The following is a 25,763-nucleotide window of genomic DNA, read 5'->3' as shown; positions in this document are numbered from 1 at the left end:
CCGAGCTCCAGTTCCCTAGGGCCCTGAATTTACTCCCCAGGTGGCCCCGTGTCCCAAGCCCCAAGAGGCATGTGTGTTCCGCTTCACTGAGTCTGTGCTTCTGAGAGCTGAGTGGCACTGTCAGTGTTATACTCTCAGGACTGAGAGGTATCTACGAGGTGCTGGCTGTGTATACAGGGAACAGGACACGTGGGCTACGTTACCCACATGTATGCACCTGAAGCCTCTCATGTTGAGGGAGGAAGCTCAGGCTTGCTGCTCTGAGGGTCTGCTGTAGCTCTAACGTATCAGGCGTCTCTGAGTCTCTGAGAGACGGTCCTTAAGTCAGGTCAGGGACGAATCCTGCATTTCCTGTTTCTCTGGGTGTTTGTGGGTTTTTCTGTGTCCACACGTATAAAATATGTTCTCAGTGAGTCCCTCAACCTTGAAAACTTCGTGCTCCTTGTAGGAAAAGACCTGTCTTGTCCCTCTCTGCCTCGTCCAGGAAAGGTTAGGATGTTCTGAGATTTTCCTTGCTTATGGCTCCATCATCTGAAAGGATTTGATCGGAAAAAATCTCCTTTTATTCCACTACCTGAGAGGTGACCATTGGGAGAAAAACAGAGGGGTAGGGTGGGTGCCGGAGTTGGGAACAGTTTTCTGTACCAGTTAGGGATATTCTAATGACACTAAAGTTAATGATGAAGAAGCACTTTTACTCTGAACCACCTATTTTCAGATGCTCATAACTCCAAGGAATACAAATGAGTACACGTTTACAAGTCTAACAGGGCAGGATTCTCAAGACAATGGTGTTCTGGGAAATGTGGTATTATCAAGTCCTGTGAACCACATCATATAGTAGGATCTGTTTTGAGGCATAAAATGTACATTTCTTAGAAGTCTGAGCAATGAATTGTGCGTGTTTACAGATAAGGAATTGGTATCATCACCAAATCTATGAAGAAAATGAGTTTAAAACGATCCTAAGAGGCACCTAAAAGTTGGCTCTTCCCTCTCTCTCTCTCTCTCTCTCTCATCCAATTAGTTATTTACTCTGCTGCCTTTCTCTCCATTTTCCTGCGTTATTTTGGACCGCATCACTTCCTGACAAATTATGAACTGGTTCATGTATACAGAAGATAATACAGCATATATGTAAGGTATATCATAATAATATAAAAACCTGTGTACCCACCACCAAGCTTGAGAACTAGAACACGGCTAATGCCTTGGAAGCCCACCTGTGCCCTTCCTGCGTCATCCCCTCATTCCTTCCCTGAGGTAACCACGATCCTGAACTTTGTTAATAATTCACTTATTTATACATTCACGGCAGAGGAATGTTCCTTTAAATAATGTTATTTCTTGTCCATTTTGGATTTTATGTGAATGTAATTATACTAGATGTATTACTTGCCTTACTCTTTCTCCCCCCCCCCCCCAATTTTGTGTTTGTGAGATTTATCCATGTTGATGTGTGCAACTGTAGTCATCAGTTTTCATTGCCGTATAGTTATCCATCGTATGAAAATTCCACAGGGTGTCTATTTCCTGTTGATGGACATGTGGGTTGTTTCCAGTTTTATGCTTTTGCAAATTATCTTGCGACGAATTTTCTCATTCATATCCCCCTATGCCCACATGCAAGAGTTTCTGTAGTTTCTCAGTTGAGGGCAATTTTACGCACTGACCCCTCCGCCCCAACCAGGGTGACATTTGATAACGTCTGGAAACATTTTGGTTGTCATAACTGAGGGTGTGCTACTGGCATCTAGTGGGTGGCGGCCAAGGACACTGCTAAACATCCTACAATGCACAGGACAGTCCTCTACAACCCAGAATTGTCTTTCCAAAATGTCAACAGCTGAGTAACCCTGATCTAGAGTATAGGCCTAGGCATGAAATTTCTGGGTCGTAGGGCCTGCCCAAGTTCAACCTTACTGGTAACACCAATTATCTTTCAAAACAGTTGTACTAGTTCATACTCCCAACAGCAGAGGATGAGATTTCTATTGGCTCCACATTCTTGCCAACTCTTAGTATCATTACCTTCATGACTTCTTGCCTGAACTTTGCCCTAGTCTCCTAACCTTCTCCTACCTCCATGTCTTTCCCCACAGATACATGCTTCATATACTTGCTAAGTTAACCTTCCTAAAACCCAACTCTGGCCATGCCAAATTCCTGTAAGAAAATTTTGATGACTCTACTGCATACACAATAAACTTGGCATTTAAGACGCACACAAAAGGGCCCACTAGCTCTGTAGACCTAGTAATACCAACTTATTCGGTGGTATTCAAATAAGCCGTGCCCTTTCTCTGCTCTCTGCAGCATGTGTGTTGTTGAACACTTACCCTTTCTTAAGCCAGTTCTACATTCATTTCTAGGTCCATTAATTCAGCCAGTTATTAAATCTTTTAAATTTACTGAGTATTTGTCTTTCTCTGTCTCACTTATTTCCCTTAACATAATACCCTGCAAGTCCATCCATGTTGCCGCCGATGGCAAAATTCTTTTTTTATGGCTGATTAGTATTCCTTTGTATATATACATCACATCTTCTTTGTCCATTCATCTGTTGATGGACACAGATTGCTTCCATACACTGGCAATTATAAATGACCATGCTATGAACATTGGGGTGCATGCATCTTTTTGAATTCGTGTTTTTCTTTTTTACAGATATATGCTCAGGAGTGGAATTGCTGGGTCGTATGGTAGATCTATTTTTAGTTTTCTGAGAAATATCCATACTGTTTTCCACAGTGGCTGCACCAATTTACAGTCCCACCAACAGTGTAGGATGGTTCCCTTTTCTCCACGTCCTCTCCAAAATTTGTTACGTGTGTCCTTTTGTGACGTGATGTCTCATTGTGGTTTTGATTTGCATTTCCCTGATGATTAGTGATGTTGAACATGTGCGCATGTGCCCATTGGCCATCTGCGTTTCCCCAGAGACAGGAGTGGAGACTTCATTATTAAGGCTACAAGAAGCCATCAAGGGGGTCTAATCTGGGATGTAATTTGTGTTTTAGAAATGTCACTCTGAAAGCAATGTGAAGAAAGGTCAGAGAGGAGGAAGAATGGAGTGCTCATTATAGGAGTGATTTATGTGAGAGATGCTGAAGTTGTAGACTAAGGTAGGGGTATTGAGAGCACATGAAGAAGTGTGTAGAACTGAAAGGCAACAGTTGATTGGCTATGGGTGATAACTGGATGTGGAGATACGGAAGGTGTTGTAAGCGTAGAAGAATAAGCGGTGGTAGATGTATTGACAACTTAGTATGCCTGAGTGTGATCAGGAAAAGAAGGAAAAGAGGAGAAACCCCAGGGAATTCCCTGGTGGTCCAGTGGTTAGGACTCGACAGTGGCCCGTGGCCCGGGTTCGATCCCTGTTCTGGGAACTAAGATCCCAGCAAGCTGCGCGGCACGGCCAGAAAAAAAAAAAAAGAAGAAACCCGAAACCAAATCAATGGTGACAGGAGGGAGAGGTAGAAGAGGGAGAGTGCAGATGGGCAAAAACTAGAGAGGCCAAGGAATAGGAGGGCTCAGTGAGATAAAAGAACACGTGTAGAGAGAGTAGAAGAATGAGAGAGCAGCATGGCTAGGCGCTTGCGGTCCAAGACTGGGATATTTTCATTTTAGAACTGAGAGGTAGAGTAGTTTAGGGTAAAGAATAAACCAAAGTGTGTCCCCACCCCTCCCCGCCCATATACACTGCAGATGCTTGGACAAAATGATCGGAAATGACCTTTTCATTTTTGACAAGCAAGTATTGTCTCTACGAGGATGCCTGAGTGACCAGAGACAAGGGGTGCAGGATCAAGAGCAGTAGGGCTGGGCTCAGCTGACCCACTGCTGTTGTGATGGTTAGTTATAGAGGGATCCCCCACGTAAGTATGTGGCTTAGTTCTATGTGGATCCGCCCCGTAAGTGAGAAGAAAGCACTTACTGCAATAGAAGGAAAAAGAGGGGGAAAGGAGAGGGGAAACGAAGGTGTGAAGATGCTCTGCTGGTGAAGAGAAGGAAGGAAATTAAGAGAAACATTTAAAAAACGTGCGATTCTAAAATGGTTAAAAAGAAAAAGTGGGGTGCTTGAGAAGGGGTCGAGGTGGGGTAAAGAGTTCAGTTTTTAGCTGTACAAAACACTCAGCCACCCCAGGAAGTTCCATGCAACTAAAGCTCTGCAATATGCTGGGCACAAGCAGTCCCAGCTCTTCTCACCAAATACTGAAGGAAAGGGGAAGGGGGAGAATGTTTGTTTGAATATTCTAGTTGACCAAGAGTGAACCTGAAATCCATTTTGATTTCAACACTTTTAAATGGCATGCCTCACGAGGTCCAGCGCTGGTGAATATGACTGAGGTTTATCTGTTCATTGCCCATCTGGCTTATGTGCTCTGAAGAAGCCTCTTTCTGACCTTGCTTCATCAAGGTACCAAGATGGGAAGGACGAAGGGTAGTGAATGAGTGGAAGCATTTCCTCTTTCTCTGAGATATTTCTATTCTATGTGGCAATGTTCAGGGTAGCGGAAAGAAGAGAAGGCCTCTAGCAAAAATGTAAGGCTTTTTTCCCCCACATGCTGGGGCCAGAATGCTGGAGCATTACAGTGGCCTGCTCTCCAGGGGCTCACTGCCTTGAAGATCCGATACACTGACCTTTGCCTTCTTTTCCCCTTCAATGCTGTCAGCCAAGAACCCTCACTTCAACTGTGCATCCCTTAGCTATGGGAGGGGGGCTCCTGGAGCCCAATTTCTGTCCTGATGACGGGCCAGAGCCGGGCCACGAAATGCACAGGTTGAACCTCCTCTATCCCTTCCAGAGGACAGGCGCTCTGGTTCACTGGAGGCCCGAGGGTCAGGGAAATGACCACCAGTCAACTATGTCCTGATTCCTCAAAGGTGTCCAGATCTTTCAAACTGCAGATTCAGCCCGGGCGGTCAAATTACTCCTTTCACCACAAAAAGCAAACTCTTGGGCATACGCTGTTTCAAGTGAAAAGCACATTTTGCGTTTTTGCAGAGGGGAGGCGCAGGGCGGGGTGCCCCACGCCGCCGACCCCCGGCCCAGCTCTCCAGCTGCCAGGGAGCTGGAGCTGGGGCGGACCGAGGAATGACTGCGGACGCCAGAAGGAGCAGAGGGCTGGGCGGCGCACAGGCTGTGGTAGGAGGCGGGACCGCGCATCTCGTTCAATGGGTCCCGGCGCCTGCCGGATTGGCTAAGCTCGCTTGCCGTCGGGGTGGGCGGAGCCAGTTGTGCGCCGGGCTTGGGGCCCGCCCAGCGGCAGCCGGACGTGCTTCAGACCCCGCGCTCTGGGCAGCGGCTGGGTTCGTGGTCCGGTTGCTGCGTGGAGTGAAGCTGCTGGGCTGCTGCTCTTCTTGCCGCTCCCTGGCTCAGGGCCGCTGGTCGACCCCCACCCTCCCCACTCCCCTTGGCCTCGATGTTCTCACCTTACAGACGGCTCTTTGCCGAAGCACGAGCTCCTCGCCCCGCTCCTCTTGGTTATCCCGCTCCGCCCCCTCGTCCCTCTTCCTCCCGGTCCCCAGCGGTCTCCAGGGTTCTCCGACGGTCGGAGCTATGGCGTCCCGACATGCGGCGGGCCGCTGTGCTCCTGCTGCTCATCAGGACCCGGCCCTTGGAGGGCGACGACCCGAAACCCAGCTGGAAATTCCGCTTTGATTTCTAACCTCTCCTCGTCTGATGTTCCTGACGTCGTTCTGGACTTCTTCGATTGGTAAGCGGGGTCGCCAGGCTGCCATGAGCTGGGAGGGCGGTGGGTGAGTGGGCGACCTCTTAGAAGGAGACGGCTGGAGCCGATGTGGGCCTGCGCTTTGGAACCGCTGCCCACGCGCGCTGCCTGCTGGCCAGTCCCTAGAGGAGTTGGTGGTGGGGATGGGGACGACCAGCTGCGATGGAGCCCCCTTGCTTCAGCCCCTCTGTTGCTGTGGTGCCTAATAGCGCTGAAGTGGCGGGGTTCGGGGAACTACCGCCCCAGGGTCCACCCCTCCGTCTCCAGGGACTGAGTTCTCCTCAGCCAGGTATACTGGCCCCTGTGTGTGAGTGCGCGGGGAGGGGGTGATGGTGCGGTGAGGGCTAAAGGCAGTATTCTGTGCTGAGTTGACGGCTGGTAAAACTGGGAGGGCCTCGACCGGCCTAATCCCAGATTCCGCTCCCCACTCTGCTCCGCCAGATAGGGTCCTCTAGCAACGACGCTTCTTATTAAATGCACCAGATGCATTCCTGCTTATTATCCCTGAATAGTGTTTCCTTGTCAGCCAGCAGAACGATTCAAGCAAGCCAATCACATCCTTGCTTAGGAACCAGGGGGTACCTCACCCTCGTGATACTGCAAAGCCCGCTTCCCACAGACCCTTCTGGTTCACGCTGTTCCAGAATGCAACCCCCATGTGTCCTGCATGGCCTGCGATGTCCTCCTCTCCTGGGCTGCCCAAGAGGTGGGTCCCTGGGCCTCCGACCCTGTCCCCATAACCACCCAGAAGGTCTGGACCACTCATGATTAGATGGAGATAAAACCCACAGCTGTAAATTTGCACTGCTAGAAATCTAAAATATTCTGAGGGAATTTGTACAGAGAGAAAAGACAAAATAATAATAATAATAATTCCATGCAGCGCAAGTGGCAGCACCCTAGCAGAAGATGTTTTCAGTCCACCCACCTCTGGCTTGGGGGCCCAGCAATCTTCTGCTGTGCCACTCTGTTGCCTATGCCTGTGTTGCAGTGAAAATCCTGATCATCCTAATGATAGGGGAGAGCAACCATGGCACTTTTGTGACACGGTGATGAAATTAAACCCAACTTAAGCCAGAGTCCTTAAAACTTATTAAGCAACCATTGCCACAGGAGAGGCCCCTAACCCTTATGAAACTGATTTGATGCTGTCTGAAGGAAGAAATCTATAAATATGAGCAGATTAGGCAGGACACCCCCCCACCCACACACACACACACACACACACACACAAACTATATCCAGTGACAAACAAACAAGCAAATGGAATCAGAAAGAAAGAAATCAAAAAACTTGGATACAGAGGGAGGAAAGAATGTAAATTGATACAGCGGTCCACAATTTAATCCAGTTGGAAATCTAGAATTTGCTAAAAGAATTTATATCCCGGATTTCCCTGGTGGCCCAGTGGTTAAGAATCTGCCTGCCAATACAGGGGACAGAGGTTCGAGCCCTGGTCCGGGAAGATCCCACATGCCGCGGAGCAACTAAGCCCGTGCGCCGCAACTACTAAGCCTGTGCTCTAGAGCGCATGAGCCACAACTGATGAGCCCATGTGCCACAACTACTGAAGCCTGCACGCCTAGAGCCCGTGCTCTGCAACAAGAGAAGCCACCGCAATGAGAAGCCCGTGCACCACAACAAAGAGTAGCCCCCACTCGCCGCAACTAGAGGAAGCCCGCGCAGCAACGAACGCAGTGCAGCCAAAAGTAAATAAATAAATTTATTTTAAAAAAAAAGAATTTACACCCTGGTGAGACCTTTGTCCTTGGCAGACAACCGTCTTCTCACTGTGTCCTCACATGGCCTTTTCTTTGTTCAGTGTGGGGAGAGGGCGAGCTCTGTGGCGTCTGTTGCTCTTCTTATAAGGATACCCCCCTATTGGATTAGAGCTTCAAGCTTATGACCTCGTTTAACCTTGAAGGCCATATCTCCAGATATAGTCACATTCGGGGTTACGGCTTCAACATACGAATTTTGGGGGAACAGAATTCAGTCCATAACATCTTTTTTTTTAATTTTACTTTTGGCTGTGTTGGGTCTTCGTTGCTGCGCATGGGCTTTCTCTACTTGCGGCGAATGGGGGCTCCTCTTCGTTGAGGTACACTGGCTTCTCACCGCAGTGGCTTCTCTTGTTATGGAGCACGGGCTCTAGGTGCGCGGGCTTCAGTAGTTGTGCCATGCGGGCTCAGTAGTTGTGGCTCGCGGGCTCTAGATCTCAGGCTCAGTAGCTGTGGCGCACGGGCTTAGTCGCTCCACGGCATGTGAGGTCTTCCGGGACCAGGGCTCGAATCCATTTCCACTGCATTGGCAGGCGGGTTCTTAACCACTGCGCCAACAGGGAAGTCCCAGTCCATATCATTATTTATTTATTTTTTTTACCAACATGTTTACTGGAGTATAATTGCTTTACACTGGTGTGTTACTTTCTGCTTTATTACAAAGTGAATCAGGTATACATATACATATATCCCCATATCTCTTTCCTCTTACATCTCCCTCCCTCCCACCCTCCCTATCCCACCCCTCTAGGTGGTCACAAAGCACCGAGCTGATCTCCCTGTGCTCTGTGGCTCCTTCCCCCTAGCTTTCGGTTTTACATTTGGTAGTGTGTATGAGTCCATGCCACTCACTCATTTTGTCCCAGCTCACCCTTCCCCCTCCCCATGTCCTCAAGTCCATTCTCTATTAGGTCTGCGTCTTTATTCCCGTCCTGCCCCTAGGTTCTTCATGACCATTTTTGGTTTTTTTAGATTCCATATATATGTGTTAGCATACGGTATTTGTTTTTCTCTTTCTGACTTAACTTCACTCTCTGTGACAGACTCTAGGTCCGTCCACCTCACTACAAATAGCTCAGTTTCGTTTCTTTTTATGGCTGAGTAATATTCCATTGTATATATATGCCACATCTTGTTTATCCATTCATCTGTTGATGGACACCTAGGTTGCTCCTATGTCGTGGCTATTGTAAACAGAGCTGCAATGAACATTGTGGTACATGACTCTTTTTGAATTATGGTTTTCTCAGGGTATATGCCCAGTAGTGGGATTGCTGGGTCGTATGGTAGTTCTATTTTTAGTTTCTTAAGGAACCTCCATACTGTTCTCCATAGTGGCTGTATCAATGTACATTCCCACCAACATTGCAAGAGGGTTCCCTTTTCTCCACACCCTCTCCAGCATTTACTGTTTGTAGATTTTTTGATGATGGCCATTCTGTCAGTCCCTAACATCTTGATCTATATTTTGGGTATCTGTGAGGCAAGTGATTCCCAGAGTTCTTTACCTCAAAGGGGACAACGTTTAGGCAATGGCCCAAGAGTTTACAAAAATGTACAGATGGGCCCATTTGTTAGCCAGGGCATCCAGTACTAAATGACTGTAGTTCGGTCAATTGTGCTGACCCTTTGGTCCTGTCCTCTATCATAGGCATATTGGTTAAGGGATCGAAAGCAGTAATATGGATGATGGTGACAATACCATATGTAGTGTACAATGCCCAATATTGCCCACTCACTTGATTCCAAGAGGCTCCCCAGGTAGCCAAGAGGTCTGGGAGAGGAGTGACTCCTTCTACCACTATCTCATCTGGCAAGGGACTAAGGACAGCTGAGGCCATGCCCTCTTGCAAGAAAGATATGCCAGAAAGCTATCTGGTGTCAAGGAGGCCTCAGTAAACATGCTGAGGTTTTGGGGTGCTGGTTCCATGATCTAAGGCATACTGGGCACCTGGGTACAGAGGGTCACAGGCTCAGGGTCTGTGAGAACCTCTATTTTGAGGATGGCCCGGTATGTGGCTGACAGTTGCCACGCTAATGGTTTATAATACAAGGCCAAGAAGGGCAGTTTCTTGCCTCAGTAGCCCATGGGCAACTTACAGCCATCATGTGTGGTCCAGAGATGGCAGGGGGCATGAGCAGAGGTTACTAAAGCCTCAACAATGAAGGAACCTCTGGAGACACTACTGGGAGTGTCCAGTGATTTAGACTTGGACAGATTCTAGAGTTTTTTGTTGGAAGGTGCTTTTAGCATTTTGTTAATATAAATTCTTTTAGTAAATCCTGGATTTCTAATTGGATTAAATTGTAAATTGAAACAGAAACAGACATAAAACAAGTTAATATATTGATTGGTTGATGAAAGTGTTGTAACCAGAGGCTCGCAGGAACCTAACCCTGTATTTCCCCTAGGAGCAGTGGTTTAGTAGTCACTGATTCATTACTTGTGGTGACTTTATAGGACATATAGTGAACACACACACACACACACTGCAGGGACTGATGTTCCTTGTTCAACGTGTCAGAGTACATTAGGATCACAGTGATGCTCAGGGCCTGTTCCCATTCCCATGCCCTTTGGGAGGAAACAGCCCTGCTGAAGGTCTCAGGTGTGTTGGGTGAGCACGTCAGAGAGCTTTGGAAAGGCCAGCTGTCTGCAGGGCTCTGGCTGGCTACTTGCGTATGCTCAGCCAAGACGTCTCCAGGCTGGAAATCCATGATTAGTGAGAGAAATGCCAGCTCCCAGAATGAACGTCTTTGAGAAGACAGCCTTGAGGCCTAAGAGTGTGAAATGACTTTGCTGGGCGAGGGCCAGAAGGTGCTCTGTCTGTGTCAAGCCATATGCCCAGCCCTAAAAACAGAGGAGTACAAGAGCAAGGTTGACATGGGTATGACAAGAAAATGCCCAGGTGGGGAAATGTGACTTTGTGCTGGAGGGCGTAGACTTGTTAGCTCAGCTCAGGAGGGCACTGAGGGTGGAAGAGTACTTTTCCTGGGGCAATCAGCTGCCCCTGGAAGGACAGCCACCGACCTGGAGAGCTGTGTCCATTGCTGATTACAAACTGGGGCTCTTTAGGGGGTTGAGGTAATGCATTTTTGAGGGCTGCCCCCTGCCTGCTTCCTCTCCTCTCCACTTCCCAGAATGCCTGCCCCCGCTTCCCCCAGCCCCTCATCCTGCTTGGTAACATGGACCCAGTCTTTGTGCCCCATCCTCTGGATAAAAGCTGGGGAGGGGGAGGAGGAGTCTTCCTCACTGGGTGCTTCTGGCTGACTCACTGTGGGGAGAGAAGGGGGTGGGGGAGAGAATGTGTACACATATGACTATACGTGTCTGCATGTGTGCAGGAGAAGGGAAAGCCCTGGAAAGGTGACAGCTGCGGTATTCTCTGCTGTTTGTTCTCTGGGAAGCAATGTGGCCTTCCTGATGACCGGTGACTTCTCTGTTTCAGCAAAAACTGTGCAAATGAAAGTGGTTCAGAAGGTCTTGGACAGGATGCTGATGGGATGTGGTATCCACCTGAGCCCACATATTGGAGGTAAACCGCTTATAGGCGCTTGAGGGTTGTTTTTTTTTTTTTTTTTTTTAGTGAAGAATACTTGATTTACAATGTTGTGCTAGTTTCAGGTACACAGCAAAGTGATTCAGTTTTATATATATATATATATATCCTTTTTCATATTCTTTTCCATGATGGTTTATCACAGGATATTGAATATCGCTCTGTGTTCTATACAGTAGGACCTTGTTGTTTATCCATTGTATAAATAACGGTTTGCATCTGCTAGTCCCCAACTCCCAATCCTTCCCTCCCCTACACCACGCCCCGCCACCGCCTTGGCACCCCCAAGTCTGTTGTCTCTGTCTGTAAGTCTGTTCCTGTTTTGTAGATAAATTCATGTGTAGACACCTGAGGTTTTTCTGTTAAGTTGAGTAGCGCTGAAACACAGGAAGGCAGCCCACCACGTAAGCTCACCAGTGGCCTTCTCCCAGGCTCTACACCTTTGCCTCTCGAGATCCCACCTTCCTGACTTGCCGAGACCTGCAGTCGGGGTACTCCTGGGCTCCCAACCTCCAGGCCTTTTGCTCTGACCCTGGAATTTCTCCCACTTCTCTGGCTTCACATGCAAGAGGCCTTCTGCTCGCTCCACACTCCCTTGAGAAGGTCCCACAACTGAAGTACACTCCCTGGTGTGAGTGGAGGAGCTCTACCCACAAATGGGTGTGCAGGCCGGAGGGCGCTGTGGTGCTCAAGGTAGAATTCTCTGCTCCATCTGTCAGGCTGTATGGGGAGGGCACTTGAGCACACCTTCTCTGCACCCCGAGTACTCACCGTATGGAGTGTGTTCAAAACTGAGCACATGGTCTCTGTCCAGTCTACTTCACCTACCCGGGCCCCAGGTGCTTGCCCCTCTGCCCCCCAAGCCTTCAACTCCCACCAGGCTGTATTGGTTCTACCTCCAGAAAACATCCCAACTCTGTTCTTATCTCTCTATTGATCATGAGCCACCCCCAGATCAGGCCTTGGGCATCTTCCTACGGAATTTCTGCAACAACCTCCCAACCTCTCGTCTCCGTAATATTAGCGTTGGTCCCTCTAATCCATTCAGCACACTGCAATCAGCATGGTCTTTATAAATCAAGCCTGATTATGTCAAGAACTTCTGATGACTTTAGCTGTCCAATAAAATCCAAACCCTTTAGCCTAGCATTCAGAGTTCTAGAGCAGAGATGAGAAATGGCAAAGAAACAGAAATACAAACCACCACGAAGGCAATGAGTCAGTTCCTTTGTGTATTCCCTCCTAGCCTTCCCCGTGGAAAGGGCAGCTAGCCTGAGCCACACAGCTTGAAGTGACAGGAAACCTACCCTAAGCCCACAGAACAGGAGTAGTATTCTTTGGCCCAGGGGACACCCAGGAACCCTAAACCAATGACAGAGAAAAGAAAGGGTACATTAATTAGAGGTTCTATGGGAGGTTGAACTAGATACCAACTCTAAGGGGTTAATGAACACTCATAGTTCATATTTGTGGAAATGAATGCAAGTCTTCTGAATATCCGGTGCCTCCACCCTAAAGAGCACTCAGCTGTGAGGATTTGGCACTTGGGGGTAGACCATTGAGGGCATCATGTTTGCCCTGAGAGCTACCTTGAAAACCAAGGCCATTGCCCTGGGCCCTGAGCTTTGGAGGTGGGTCACTTGACTGTTGCTTTCCCTTTGCTGCATTGTTCCCTCCAGCGTGTGAGGGGATAAGGTGTTCCGAGGTGAGTGTGTGTGTACCTAGGGGCTGGGAGGCTGAGGTGGAGAAAGCAGAAAGCAAGCTCCGTCAGTAGCCTTACGTTACAAGGACAGCAGTGGCTGGCTCTCGGTGGGGACCTTAGGGAGGAGAGCGAGGGCTAGAGGGCTGGGTATAGGGGAATTCAGGTGTCACCAGAGCACAGCCCCTGCCCCTTGTATGATATCGTTTGGGTCAATTGGGCCAAACACTGGTAGGTGTCAGGGAGTAGCTACCTCATTTCCTCCTTTCCACGTTCTCCTGTACCTCAGCAGAGACTAACAACCACAGTTTTAAAACACCAAGCACATTCTCCCATTGTTTTAAGCAAGATAGCATCTCAGCAGGCATCCAGGGCCAGAAGGAGGGAGCAGGGGCAAGGGTCAAGCTCTGGGGATTGTCAGGTGTGGATAATCTGCATTATCTCTGAGGCACCTCATCACCATCTTTCAGACTCTGATCTGTTTACACCTGATGCCTAAGGTGGGAGGGGGTGGGTTACATTAACCTTTTTTTGAATGCAGACCTGGGACATATGAGAAAAAGGGGGTCCCTGGATAGATTTGGCCAAATATTCGATGAAGAGGGAAGTGCAAGAACAACTTTGGACTTTCTTTAGACAGACGGGGGCACCGCAGGCACTAAGTCTGGGGATGTCGCGCGCGCGCGTGTGTGTGTGTGCGTGCGTGCGTGTGCGTGCGCGCGCGCGCGAGTGCGTGTGTGTACGCATGCGTGTGCGTGTGTGTGTGTATTTGGGGAGCAGGGAGGCCGGTAGGTGGGGTAGCTGCTCTCTGAATGGAGCGGGTGGCAGGGCTGAGGGAAGCGGAGAACAAAGCAGAACGCTTTGGTGCAAGGTGTGTGTCCTAGGAGGTATCTTCCCTGCCTGGCCTGCCACTGCAGCACGCTCTGGAGAGGAAGGAGGCTCAGCCCAGGGGGGCAGGAGAAGAGGAAGGTGAGCATCTGCCAGGGGCCCATAGGTACCACGGGGGCAAGGTTCAAGTTGCTGGGGGCGTCACGCCGGGAGAAAAGAGCACCTGGGTAGAGATTTGCAACTTGATTCCGGAAGAGAGTGAGACTCTAGGAATCAAGGAGTGAACGTACCGGATTACATTTTGAATTGCTTTAATCGAAGGAAGAAAGAGGCAGCAGGAGAATGAGAGCTGACACTGGACAGAGTTGAGTAGAGAAGTCAGGACAGAGAGGATGAGGGATGAGGGTAAAGAACAGTGAGGACAGGAAGGAGAACACTGCCTAGAGATAAGTGGTAGTGTCAAGAGCACTGAAAACCCATTCGAACCATTGCCTGCTCCACGGGCAAGTGGAGCCCGAGTCCATCCCCAGGTCTGTGAGGTTATCAGCCGCAAGCAGGATCCAGGCAGTGGCACCTACCCTGTGAGAGTCACCTGCCATCACACCCATTCCTCTTCTCAAGCAGGGCTTCAGGTAGATTGGGCCAAGTGCCTCAGAGTTTAGGGACCCCTAGATCTCCCTGTGAGGCCTCCCACTCGACTGAGTCGAACCTCTCTTTGTGTGTCAGGTGGAGGAGAGCCTCAGGGTTTAACCCGTTCTTCCTCTTCCCCCACAAGTTCACAAGCAGAAGCCTTGGGAACTTTGTCCTGTTCAGGTTCAAATAGGAGCTTTATTTTCCCTTGAGAAGGAAGGGGCAGTGAGAAGAGGAGGAGGAGGAGCCAGGGAAAGCTAGCAAAGTGGCTTCCGTCTGGGCAAGAGAACTGGAAGCCACAGTGTTGTGAAAAGCAGCTGCCTGAGGGCTCTGCCCAGCCCAGCACCTGGTATGACATCGGCACTCCCATATCGTGGAGTGAAGGAATAAACGAGACATTTTTTATTCTTCCTTCCTTCGTCTTTCCTGAAGCCTGAACCTGAAGCCTGAAGCCTTTCGTGAAGCCTGAACCTGTGATAGACACTGGGGAGAGAGAGAAGCTGGAGCAGTGAAGTTCAAAGAGGAAGGGAAGTGGTTACCCGCACAACTTTTCTTGCCTTCCTGAGCTCATCAGGGAGGACGGTGTTAGGTTATGGAGCTGAGGTCATCACTGCAAAGATGGGACTTAGGCACCCTCTCTGGAGGCTTCTTGTCTTAGTTCTGGCCACTATAACAAATATCCCATAGACTGAGTGGCAACAACAGACATTTATTTCTTATCCTTCTGGAGGCTGGGAAGTCCAAAACCAAGGGGCTGGACATTTTGGTTTCTGGTGAGAGCTCTCTTCCTGGCTTGCTGATGACCGCCTTCTGGCTGTGTGCTCACAGGGTGGAAAGAGAGAGAGTTCTGGTGTCTCTTCCTCTTCTTGTAAGGGCACTAATCCCATCATGGGGAGCCCACCCTCATGACCTCATCTAAGCCTAATTACCTCCCAGATACCATCACACTGTTAGGCTTTCAACATGGATTTTGGAGGGTACACAAACATGCAGTCCGTAGCACTTTTTTTTTTTTTTTTTAATTTGTTCACTTTTATTTATTTTCTGGCTGTGTTGGGTCTTCGTTGCTGCGCGTGGGCTTTCTCTAGTTGCGGCGAACCAGGGCTACTCTTTGTTGAGGTGCACGGGTTTCTCATTGCAGTGGCTTCTCTTGTTGTGGAGCCCGGACTCTAGGTGCATGGGCTTCAGTAGTTGTGGCACACGGGTTCAGTTGTCGTGGCTCGCGGGCTCTAGAGCACAGGCTTAGTAGTCGTGGCGCACGGGCTTCGTTGCTCCGCGGCATGTGGGATCTTCCCGGACCAGGGCTCGAACCCGTGTCCCCTGCATTGGCAGGCGGATTCTTAACCACTGCACCATCAGGGAAGCCCAGTCTGTAACACTTTTAATTTTCCTTTTAGAGATGTTTGGATACTTTAGCTGAGTTCTCACACTGATCAATGCTAGCACATAAGGCGGCCCCTCTGGGCAGGTAAAGTAGAATGAGTTTCCCATCTTCTGGGCTGCATTTCGGTGCCAGGGCACATGGCTCGATGAGGGGAATGTGGGCTGCATTTCAGCTCCCAGTTGCTGTTTTAGCTGGGAGCCCTTGGGCAGGGCTCTGTGCTGGCCCTTTAGGGTCCTCCGGATTCCACCAAAAGGGATGGAATTGCCTGAGTGGCACTGAATTTTCTAGAGTGAGACGTATGACCCTGGGATTGGTGGGGTCCCTGGCTCCCTGGCCCTGCTGGGGTTTGTTAACTGTCTTACACAGCTTCCATTCTCTAAAGGCATGTGAGGGGTCCGAAAGGCGGTAATAAAGGACTGTGTTTATAGGAACCCCTGTTCCCTACATAGCACATTGCTGGGGCTTGTTCACAGCGACCCTAAATGCTGGAGTCTGGGATTTGCCCGAACACAGAAACCCATTTACTTCTCAGGTGTCATTCAGACAATTATTCCCAGTAGCACTTTGCTTTCTGAAGCATTAGGCTTGGAGTAACACATTTCTCTCTCTGCAGCTCAGTTTCTGGGCAGTTATCCTGCAGTGAAGCCAGCGGGTTGAATGACAGGAGTCACACATGTTTCTATAGCAGCAGTGTGATGTAATACACAGAGAATAATGTGGCCTAGCTGTAGAGCTGGTTAAAGACAGCTTTGAGCCAATAGAAAATAAAAACTTCTTTCTGCACAGTGCCGTACAGTTCACTATATGGACGTGGGGTCCTGAAAAAAAAGAAACACACTCAACCGCATCCTCACCCATTCACTCACACTTACACATTAAATCTGTAACACGTATAAGCATTCTGTCCACTTACACAAACACACTCGCATGCTGACACATTCACGCACGAACATACTTACACACGCTCTTACATTTTCACATCAACGTGTTCACACATGCGGACATGCTCACACATTTTTCACACAGGAACATGCTGGTGCATTCACACATAGAGAGACTCATACACTTGGCATTCACTCACACATGATCATGCTCGCACATGGACATGCCTGCATATTTACTGAAAGAAATGTGCTCAAACACATACACACTCACCAATCACTCACACGTGAACAAGTTCACACGTTCACACAAATGAACATGCTCACATGTACATGCATATTAACTCAGTCACACGCAAGACCATGCTCACACACTGGCAGACACAATAACATCCACTCACAAACTCACAGTCACTCGCACACAGACATGCTTACGTACACTCATACTCACACATCCACTCCCACACATGAACACACTGACGCTGTCTCACACACATAAAATAATGCATTCATTCCCACTTGCACGTGAACATACACCTACAGACTCACAGTCATTCCCACACGAACACATTCACGCATTCAGTCCCCCATAGGAGCCCATCCTCACATTCATTCACACGAGTGAGCACACTCACATTAACATGCGTATATGCGCAAGCATGCTCACACATTCACTCACACCTAGATGCACTCATGTCCAATCACAGGACGCTCACACAGTCATGCAAACTAAGATGTTAACATTTTCACCAACATGAACATCTTCTCACACACAAAACTGCTCCTCCATTTACTCACACCCGAACATGTTCATATGTTAATCCACACATGAATACAATCATGTAGTCACATTCATGAATGTACACATATTAACACACATTTCAATACAATTACACATATTCGAACATGTTCATTCACTCAGATACCCATATTCACGCATTCACTGAATGAGCATATTCACACTTTAACATACTCAAACACACAAAAACCTTACGCATTTATTTACACAAAGGAAAATGTTCACATAACTGCACGTCCTTATTTTCGATCACACACACAAAGCTGCTCAGACACTCATGAGCACAAGAAGACGTTAACACGATCAAACAAACATATTGACATATTCACTCCCATGAACTTGCTCACAGATTAATTCGCATATACAGACACACCCGCATACACTCACCACGTCACTTAACATTGTTCGTCGTGCTCACACACATGAACTTGCTTACACATTCAGCTGCACACAGGGAAAATAATTATACATTAATAACTTCACACACACCAACTTGTTCGTACATTAATTTGTACATATGAACATGCTCCCTTACATGCACATGCTCACACACTCAGATATGAATGAACACACAAATTCATTTAAACACAAACACAAACTTTCACACTTTCACATTAACATGCTCAAAACAGAAACGTGTTCAAACTTCCTTTTGCATATGTTCATGCTCAAACACACAAGTATACTCAGACATTCACCCACACGTGAACGTACTTAAACATTAACATTCCCAGACACACAAACGTGCTCACGTTATCTCACGAACAAGTGGACACTCCCACTTTCACTCACATTCGCACATAAACACACACACATTCTCATGGGCTTACATACGGACGTGACTGCACACTCACACACACTCACTCCCTACCTCCACTCACACATTCACACATGGACATGCTCTCACATTTGTTTAAAACACAACATGCGCACACACACGCACATCACACAGGTGAACACGTTCACATATTCACACAGCCTACACGCTCATAAACACACATGCTCTCACGTTTATTTAAAAAACAACCTTCACACTCACCCCAAAGCCACTCATGCACAGACATGGCCACGATCACACTTTCACATATAGACAGGCTCATATTCACTCACACAGTCTCTCACACGCAAACTCACATATACTCACGCACGAACAAGTTCACACAGGTGAACACGTTCACATATTCACACAGCCTACACGCTCATAAACACACATGCTCTCACGTTTATTTAAAAAACAACCTTCACACTCACCCCAAAGCCACTCATGCAGACATGGCCACGATCACACTTTCACATATAGACAGGCTCATATTCACTCACACAGTCTCTCACACGCAAACTCACATATACTCACGCACTCACAGTTGCACATAGACATGCTCACATTATCACTTCCACACATATGAACACACTTTTCATCACACACAAACATAATCACATTGACTCACACAACAGAACACACACATTAACATGCCCCTACACACAAGCATGTTTACATATTCATTAACACACACATGTTCCTACATTCACTTAAACTTGCACTTTAATAATATGCACACATATTTGTGTATATATATATATATATATATATATATATATATTTATATGCTCACGCATTTACTGACATAAACTTTTTTGCACATTTACTCACACACAAATGTACAAAAACACATGTGCAAAGCATAAATTCACATTCATGAACATACATGATAAGCTTACACATTCATGCAGACACAGGAACATGATCACAGATATATACTCACACAGTCATTTGCACACAAACATGAAGATATTTACATATGCAGACAGTGAACCTGCTCATACACTCACAGGTACCCTCATTAACACAGTCATGTACATGCATCTGATCAACATTCACACATACGCATACACTCATGTGTTGACTCAGAAATAGATGCACACATTAACAGGCTCACAAAAATGAACACGGTTCCACATTCACTCACTGATGGACGTGCTACCATCATGCACACGCTTACAAATTCACTCATACACGTGAACACACAGAAACACACAAACGCACATTAACACACTGACATATGAACAGGCTCCATTCACTCTTACACACAGACGTGCTCACTACATCCACAAGTTACACGTTCACTCAAGTGAACCTGCTCACAGATTTACTCCCATTCCTAGACACGCTGACACATGCACACATTCGTTCCAATACAGATATACTCAATTAACATGGTTAGGCATTCACTCACCCACCCGAGTATGCCTCACATACACTGTGTCACTCATACACTTACTTACGTGCATGAACCTACTTATCCATAGGATGTTCACACCCTCGCATGCACAAACACTCAGTCGCCCACACAAACACGGTTGCAAATTCCTTCACCCGCATAGACATCCTTACATATGATCATTCGCGCACACACATGAACATGCTCACATATACAAGTGTGATCACTATTCACTCACATCCACAGCGTATTCTTCACATGAACACATTCACAAATTCACTGAGACATAAGGAATGCTCAGATACATGCACACAGCCAAAAATTCTCTAACATTGGAGCATATTCACTGACTCACGAGCATACTCCCAACTTTACTCATATGCATAGACACACTCATATATGATCATACCCACATTCACTCACACAAAATCCTCACGTGTCCACTAACCCGTGAACATGTTTGCAAAGTCATTCACATACAGACATTCCTATGTGCTGACAACAGTACACTCAGTTTCACTTATACGTGCATAGTAACATGCTCACAAACAGCAACACTTTCATGCATTGACTTGAACACAGATTTTCTCCAGTCATCACAAAGCTCACACCTTCACACACAGATACACTCAAACTCACAAGCATATTCTCATATTCACAAAAATACACTCACACGTTAACAAGCTTACACAAATGAACAGTTACACATTCACTCACTCATGAAAACATGCTTACACATGCGCTCCCTCAAACTTGCTCATTCACTCACACACACTCATATATGCTCACAGTCACGTACTCATACGTTTCCCCACACACAGCACGTTTACAAACAGCATCATACTCATACTCTGACAAATGCATATGCTCACACTTACCATGAAGTTCACACATTTTACCCACACACATAGAGATGCTCAGATATACTCCCACACACACACTTGCACATTAACTCACAGCAATCTACTCCACTTTCACGTGCTCACAAACACACATTCACTCACACACACACGAGTATGCTAACATCCACGCACAGGCTCATGAATTCACTCATACATATGAGAAGTCCCATTTACTTCAACACACAAGCTCATATTTTAATAGGCTCCCACGTTCGCTCTCACACCTGTGCTTATATACATGCGCAAGGTCACATTCACTTGCACGACCATGCTCACACACTCGTTTGCTTACAATAGCCGCTCACGTTTCACGAGAATGTGCTGACACACTCAGTCACAGTCACTTACACTTACATACTTACACTCATTCCCTCACATACACATTAACATGCTCCCAACTAGGAATGTGCTCACACTCACCAAGAACCTCACACATTCACTCACATACACTCACAGATTCATTCATTCAAATACACTAATGGAGTTGACCCTTGAACGACACAGGGGTTAGGGGTGCTGACCCTCCACGTGCAGTTGAATACGTATAACGTATAGTCCGCCCTGTGTATATGAGGTTCCTCCGAATCCAGGGTTCTGCATCTGCCGATTCAAGTAATCGCATATCGTGTAGTACGGTGGTATTTGCTGTTGAAAAAATCTGCATATACGTGGATCTGCGCTATTCAATCCCCTGTTGTTTAAGGGTCAGATGTACTTTTAAAATGTCAGACACGGGAATTCCCTGGCGGTGTAGTGGTTAGGACTCGGCACTTTCACTGCCGTGGCCTGGGGTCAGTCCCTGGACGGGGAACTGACATCCTGCAAGCCGTGCAGCATGGCCCCCCGCCCCCCCAAAAAAATATCAGGCAAATAAACATGCGTACATTTTCACTCACACACACAAACATGCTCATATCCATGCACATGGTCACCTGTTCACTCCTGCATATGAAGATGCACAAACATTTACTTAATCACACAAGTAAATTCCTATTAACACACTCATACTGTACTTGAAAAGGCTCACCCATTCATTCTCCAACACGGACATTGTTATGTAAAGTAGCCAAAGATGGCCTCTCTTTCCTTCTTCCAAGCAGGCTGGAACCCATTAGCTCAAAAGCCCGGCCGCACCAAACTCAATTTTTACACATTCATTTGCTTTGAATATATTCCAAGTAAGGAGATTTTAATCCATTCAGAGCTTGCGTGCTTTGCATGCCATGCAGAACTGCAGCCAACGCCTGTTAGCTGTAGATAAGATCAAGCCTGTAGTTATAAGAGACCCCACACCACTGCTGGCCTTTGGTACTCTCCGATCCAGAGGCTCCCCATCATGCTACTGAGTGGTATCACCCAAACACACTAGTCCTCTCTCTGAGCCTGCTCTTCCCTGGCATTTCCCCTGCTTTTCTTTCCTGAGTGGTGCTCCCACACGGTAGCCTCTGGAAGTTCTCCTGTTGTTAAGACACTTCCCATGCATGCAAAGCTGTGAAAGCTTCCTCCAGATAAAGGTCATCTTGTGCTACTGCCACTTTCTGGTGATACTTTAATCTTTGATCAGCCCCTAAATCCCTCGCACTCATTACTTGTGTTGATGAGGAAAGTGGAGGATTTGGGTGATAGTCAAGAAATCAATATAGGGTCCACCCAGTCAGGAGGACTATCCATTGGCAGAACAATCCTGGACAGTCTTAAGTGGTTGGGACTCAAAATGTGGAACTCCCCCATGTCACTTTGGCATGGCGTTGCTCTGTGCTGTATTACACTTTATCTGTATTTATGGTGTCTCCCTGTGTGTCATTAGCCTGATCAAGCAGCAGCAGCAGTATTTGAGCCAACCCATGCCATTGCAACTGAGTTTTGGGGATCAGAGGCACAGGGCTCCCCAAGAAAGATCAGCCCACCCAGCTGGGTCCCTCACTAGGCAGCTACTAGACGTTGTAAGACCTGTGGGCCCGCATAGGAAAAGGGGAGGGGTGCGGGCCTCTGGACCAAGAGTGGGCTACCTCTGATCCCATAACAGGCTCCCTGTAGCTGGGCTGGTGATCTGGGGTGCTCTGAGGTGAGAGGACATCCTCATGGCCGGGGCGTGGCTATGGCAGGTAAATGAGTCAATAAGTCAGAGGCGTCAGGCCGAGGCTGGTCTCTTAGGACATCTTTGTAAACAGCTAGCCTGTCTCTGCTGCTGTCTCACTCTGACCTGCTGTGGCAGATGGCATCTTTCTAGTCCCTTCCCCAAAGGCTGTGGGCTAAAGCGTTACTTAAAATGACTGAATGCACGGAAGTTAATATTCCAGCTGCTCCCAGGACTTGAAGGAGGTGGCTGTCTTTTTTGTTTTCTTTGTTTGTTTGGCTGCACGGCATGTGGGATATCAGTTCCCTGACCAGGGATCGAACCCGTGCCCACTGCAGTGGAAGCGCAGAGCCTTAACCACTGGACCGCCAGGGAAGTCCTGGAGGTGGCTGTCTTAATGAACACATGCTCCAAACCACAAGACGTGTCGGGCTCTGTTCACTGTTGTTTTTGCTTGGAGCCTTAACTCCTTTGGAAGTCGAGACAAATTGGAGAACCCTGGGAAAAGAGGTCTGGTGCCCTCTAGAAGGAAAGGCAGTGCAATACCATCCTGACAGTTATTTATCCTCTGTTTTGTTGGTAACCACTCACAAAGTAATAAAGACAGAAAAGACAAAGTAGGAGGGCTAAGGAGGTGAGGTGTGTTCTCAGTTGGAGGAGGAAACATATCCTTTCTCTCACCCATCCCTGAGACCCAGTCTCTCCTTAGGGACGTAGCCTAAGAGCCAAATGAAAAAAGGGCTCTCTGGCTGTATAGAATCTGCTGGACAGTGAGCTCCACCCAGCAGGGAATGTAATTAATCAATTGACTGCCATAATATGGGATGCGAAAATGGTGTCCCTACTGAAGTATCTCACGCAATTAGTGCAGAAGCTAGCAATGGTCCCAGAGGAGGCCTTGGAGATAGATAGGTAGGTAAGTAGGTAGATACTTTGTTGATGTGGATTTTTATTTCTTAGAATGCTGCCCACCCTACGTTAGGCCTCATAGTGATCCTGGGCAAACTCTTAAAGGAAAGCCATTAGCCTCCAACAGCTGGGGATGTTGGGATGGGCTTAACAGGCGACAGATGGCATGCAGCGTGGCGATTTGCCAAGTCTCGAGGAGGCTGAATTTAGTCCTGAGTCGACCAAGTTGTTCCTCAGGGGGGCGCTCGTGAAAAGTGTAAGTCCTCTTTCCTGGCAGTGATGGCTCATGCTGAGACAATTCAAGAGGACATAGCTGCCCTGGATTTAACAGAAACTCATGAAAGACAAACTCAAAGTCAAGTGCTGCCTGTTAACAATACCCCACCTGGCCTAAATCAAAATTACTACCCATAGAGGGATTGCCCCCTTCCTCGGTCAAATAAACCACTTAAAACCAGGCCACTCTTAAGCGTGAACCCTGAAATGAACAGGAGAGGTTGGTTGTATTGGACCCTAAGGAACAAGGAGCCCAGAGATATTAGATGATCTCTGGTAAATCTGTGGAGCAATTAAAATATTTACTAAAGTTAGATTGCTACCTGGCCAGGCTTTTCCTTCAGAGGCAAGCTTACCTTCCATGTCTGCCCCTGACCTCTGCCAGTGGCAAGGACCTGCTCCCACATCAGGACCCATTGGTCTCAAAGCAGGCCTCTTCTGGCCGACAGTAGCCCTTTTACTACGTAAACTGTAAAATATTAACAACACTGGCTGGCTCTGGCGGACACAGGTGTCCAAAGCTCCCTAATCCCAGGAAGCACTCATACTTTAAAGCCCCGCCCCCCCCCCCCCACCAGGAGATGACGGGCCTTGGAGGAGAATTAATTGAAGGGATAATTATCTGCTTAGCTTTTTCTTTTAACTTTTTGTGTGGCATGCGGGATTTTAGTTCCCCAACCAGGGATCGAACCCACGGCCCCCGCAGTGGACGTGCAGAGTCGACCGCTGGACCGCCAGGGAAGTCCCATCTGCTTAGCTTTTAATATGGGCTTAGTTTTGCTAAAAGATGCTTCTGTGCTGGTCGTCCTCTGAGACTCTTTTCCCGTTATTGGAATGGGCTTCCTCAGTCAGCAGGTGACCTCATGAAACAAGCCTAAGGTTTTGATGCCACTGGTGGGCACTGGCCAGTTCACCTTCCTCTACCCGTGTAAGAGGTACTGACTCAAAGGAAAGCACTGAAGGATTATGGCCTGTCCTAGCTGACTTACTTAAAGAAAGGATATGGATTCCCACCTTTGAGTTCGGTGGTATGGCCTGTGCTTAAAGCCACTACTAATGAGTACAGGCTATCTGTAGACTAGAGAGAGTTAAACAAGGCTGCTCCCTGTATTAGAGCCCCTCTACTATATGTTGTTCCCTTAATGAATGACATTCAGAATAACACTGGTAAATGGTTCAGAGTCATAGACTGGGCTCACATGTTCTCTTTGTTAAATATCACAATTTTCCTTCCCCTTTGAGGATCAACAGTACACCTTTTTCCCAGTGACCTGTGGGGTACATGAATGCCCCCGTGATTGCCCATGGGATTTGCAGTCGGGACCTAGATGCCTGCCCGGCACGAGCCACGTCCTGCAGAGACTCAGCTCTGGCGTTGTGTCGACGACATCCTCGTCACTGGACCTGGCCAAGACTCTGTGTCACACACCATCACAACTGTGAGTGAACACCTCCCTGAGAGGGGATGGGCAATTGCCCGCCATAAGGTACAAGGCACCTCCTAGTTTGTTAAATTTCTGGGCTATGTTTGAAACTCAAAAGGGTAAACTAGTCCCAACTGGGTAAAGGAAAAGCTCCTAGTGCTCCAGCCAACCTCCCAGATTGGTAAAGGAGGCCCAACATTTGGTAGGCATGCTTGGATTCTGGTGCCAACCTCAAGTATTTGCTGGCGCCCATCTATGGAGCCCCCCCATAGGACCTCCACTTTTCAGTGGGGACCTGAGCCACAACAGGCACTAGGTAAACTAAAGAAGGCTATCATTTCAGCTCTCCCACTAGTGCTCTGAGGGCAGGACTTACAATTGGAAGTTTCGGCCACCCTAACGTTCACTTATGGGAGCCACTGGACCAAATGTCCGTGGGCTTTTGGCACACGTGACTCCCAGACTCAGTCCCAAGGTATTGGCCAGTGGAGAGGCAACTTGTGGAGGTACGCTGAGCCCTTACTGAAACTGAAGGCTTTACTGGAGCAGAGCCAGTTACGCTGTGGATTGAGATTCCTGTTATGTCCTGGGTAATAGCAGAAGCTCCCCGCAGAGCAACTGAGGCCTCTACTCAAATGATAATGGGATCTACTGGATTG

The 25,763-nt window shown here is 47.8% G+C and overlaps 1 protein-coding gene across 1 annotated transcript; it reads left to right on the top strand.

Moving 5' to 3' along the window:
- Window positions 1-3,884: 3,884 nt before the first annotated feature.
- On the top strand, window positions 3,885-25,119 carry LOC137756393 (uncharacterized). The gene is made up of 5 exons (XM_068532665.1): window positions 3,885-3,914; window positions 5,009-5,156; window positions 5,210-5,720; window positions 10,966-11,052; window positions 24,948-25,119. Exons 1-5 carry the CDS (start codon window positions 3,885-3,887, stop codon window positions 24,964-24,966), a joined length of 795 nt encoding a protein of 264 aa, XP_068388766.1. The 3' UTR covers window positions 24,967-25,119.
- Window positions 25,120-25,763: the final 644 nt, after the last annotated feature.

The sequence above is a fragment of the Eschrichtius robustus genome, chromosome X (assembly GCF_028021215.1).
Source record: "Eschrichtius robustus isolate mEscRob2 chromosome X, mEscRob2.pri, whole genome shotgun sequence".
NCBI classification, from domain to species: domain Eukaryota; kingdom Metazoa; phylum Chordata; class Mammalia; order Artiodactyla; family Eschrichtiidae; genus Eschrichtius; species Eschrichtius robustus.
This window is presented reverse-complemented; position numbering and strand designations above follow the sequence as displayed.

What these genes read in the sequence shown, in the direction of transcription:
- LOC137756393 (XM_068532665.1), top strand. Translation starts at nt 3,885, where the DNA reads ATGTGGCTTAGTTCTATGTGGATCCGCCCC. An exon ending in GTTCTATGTGGATCCGCCCC is followed by an intron (nt 3,915 to 5,008) that starts GTAAGTGAGAAG and finishes GCGTTTTTGCAG; the next exon opens with AGGGGAGGCGCAGGGCGGGG. An exon ending in GTTCTGGACTTCTTCGATTG is followed by an intron (nt 5,721 to 10,965) that starts GTAAGCGGGGTC and finishes TCTCTGTTTCAG; the next exon opens with CAAAAACTGTGCAAATGAAA.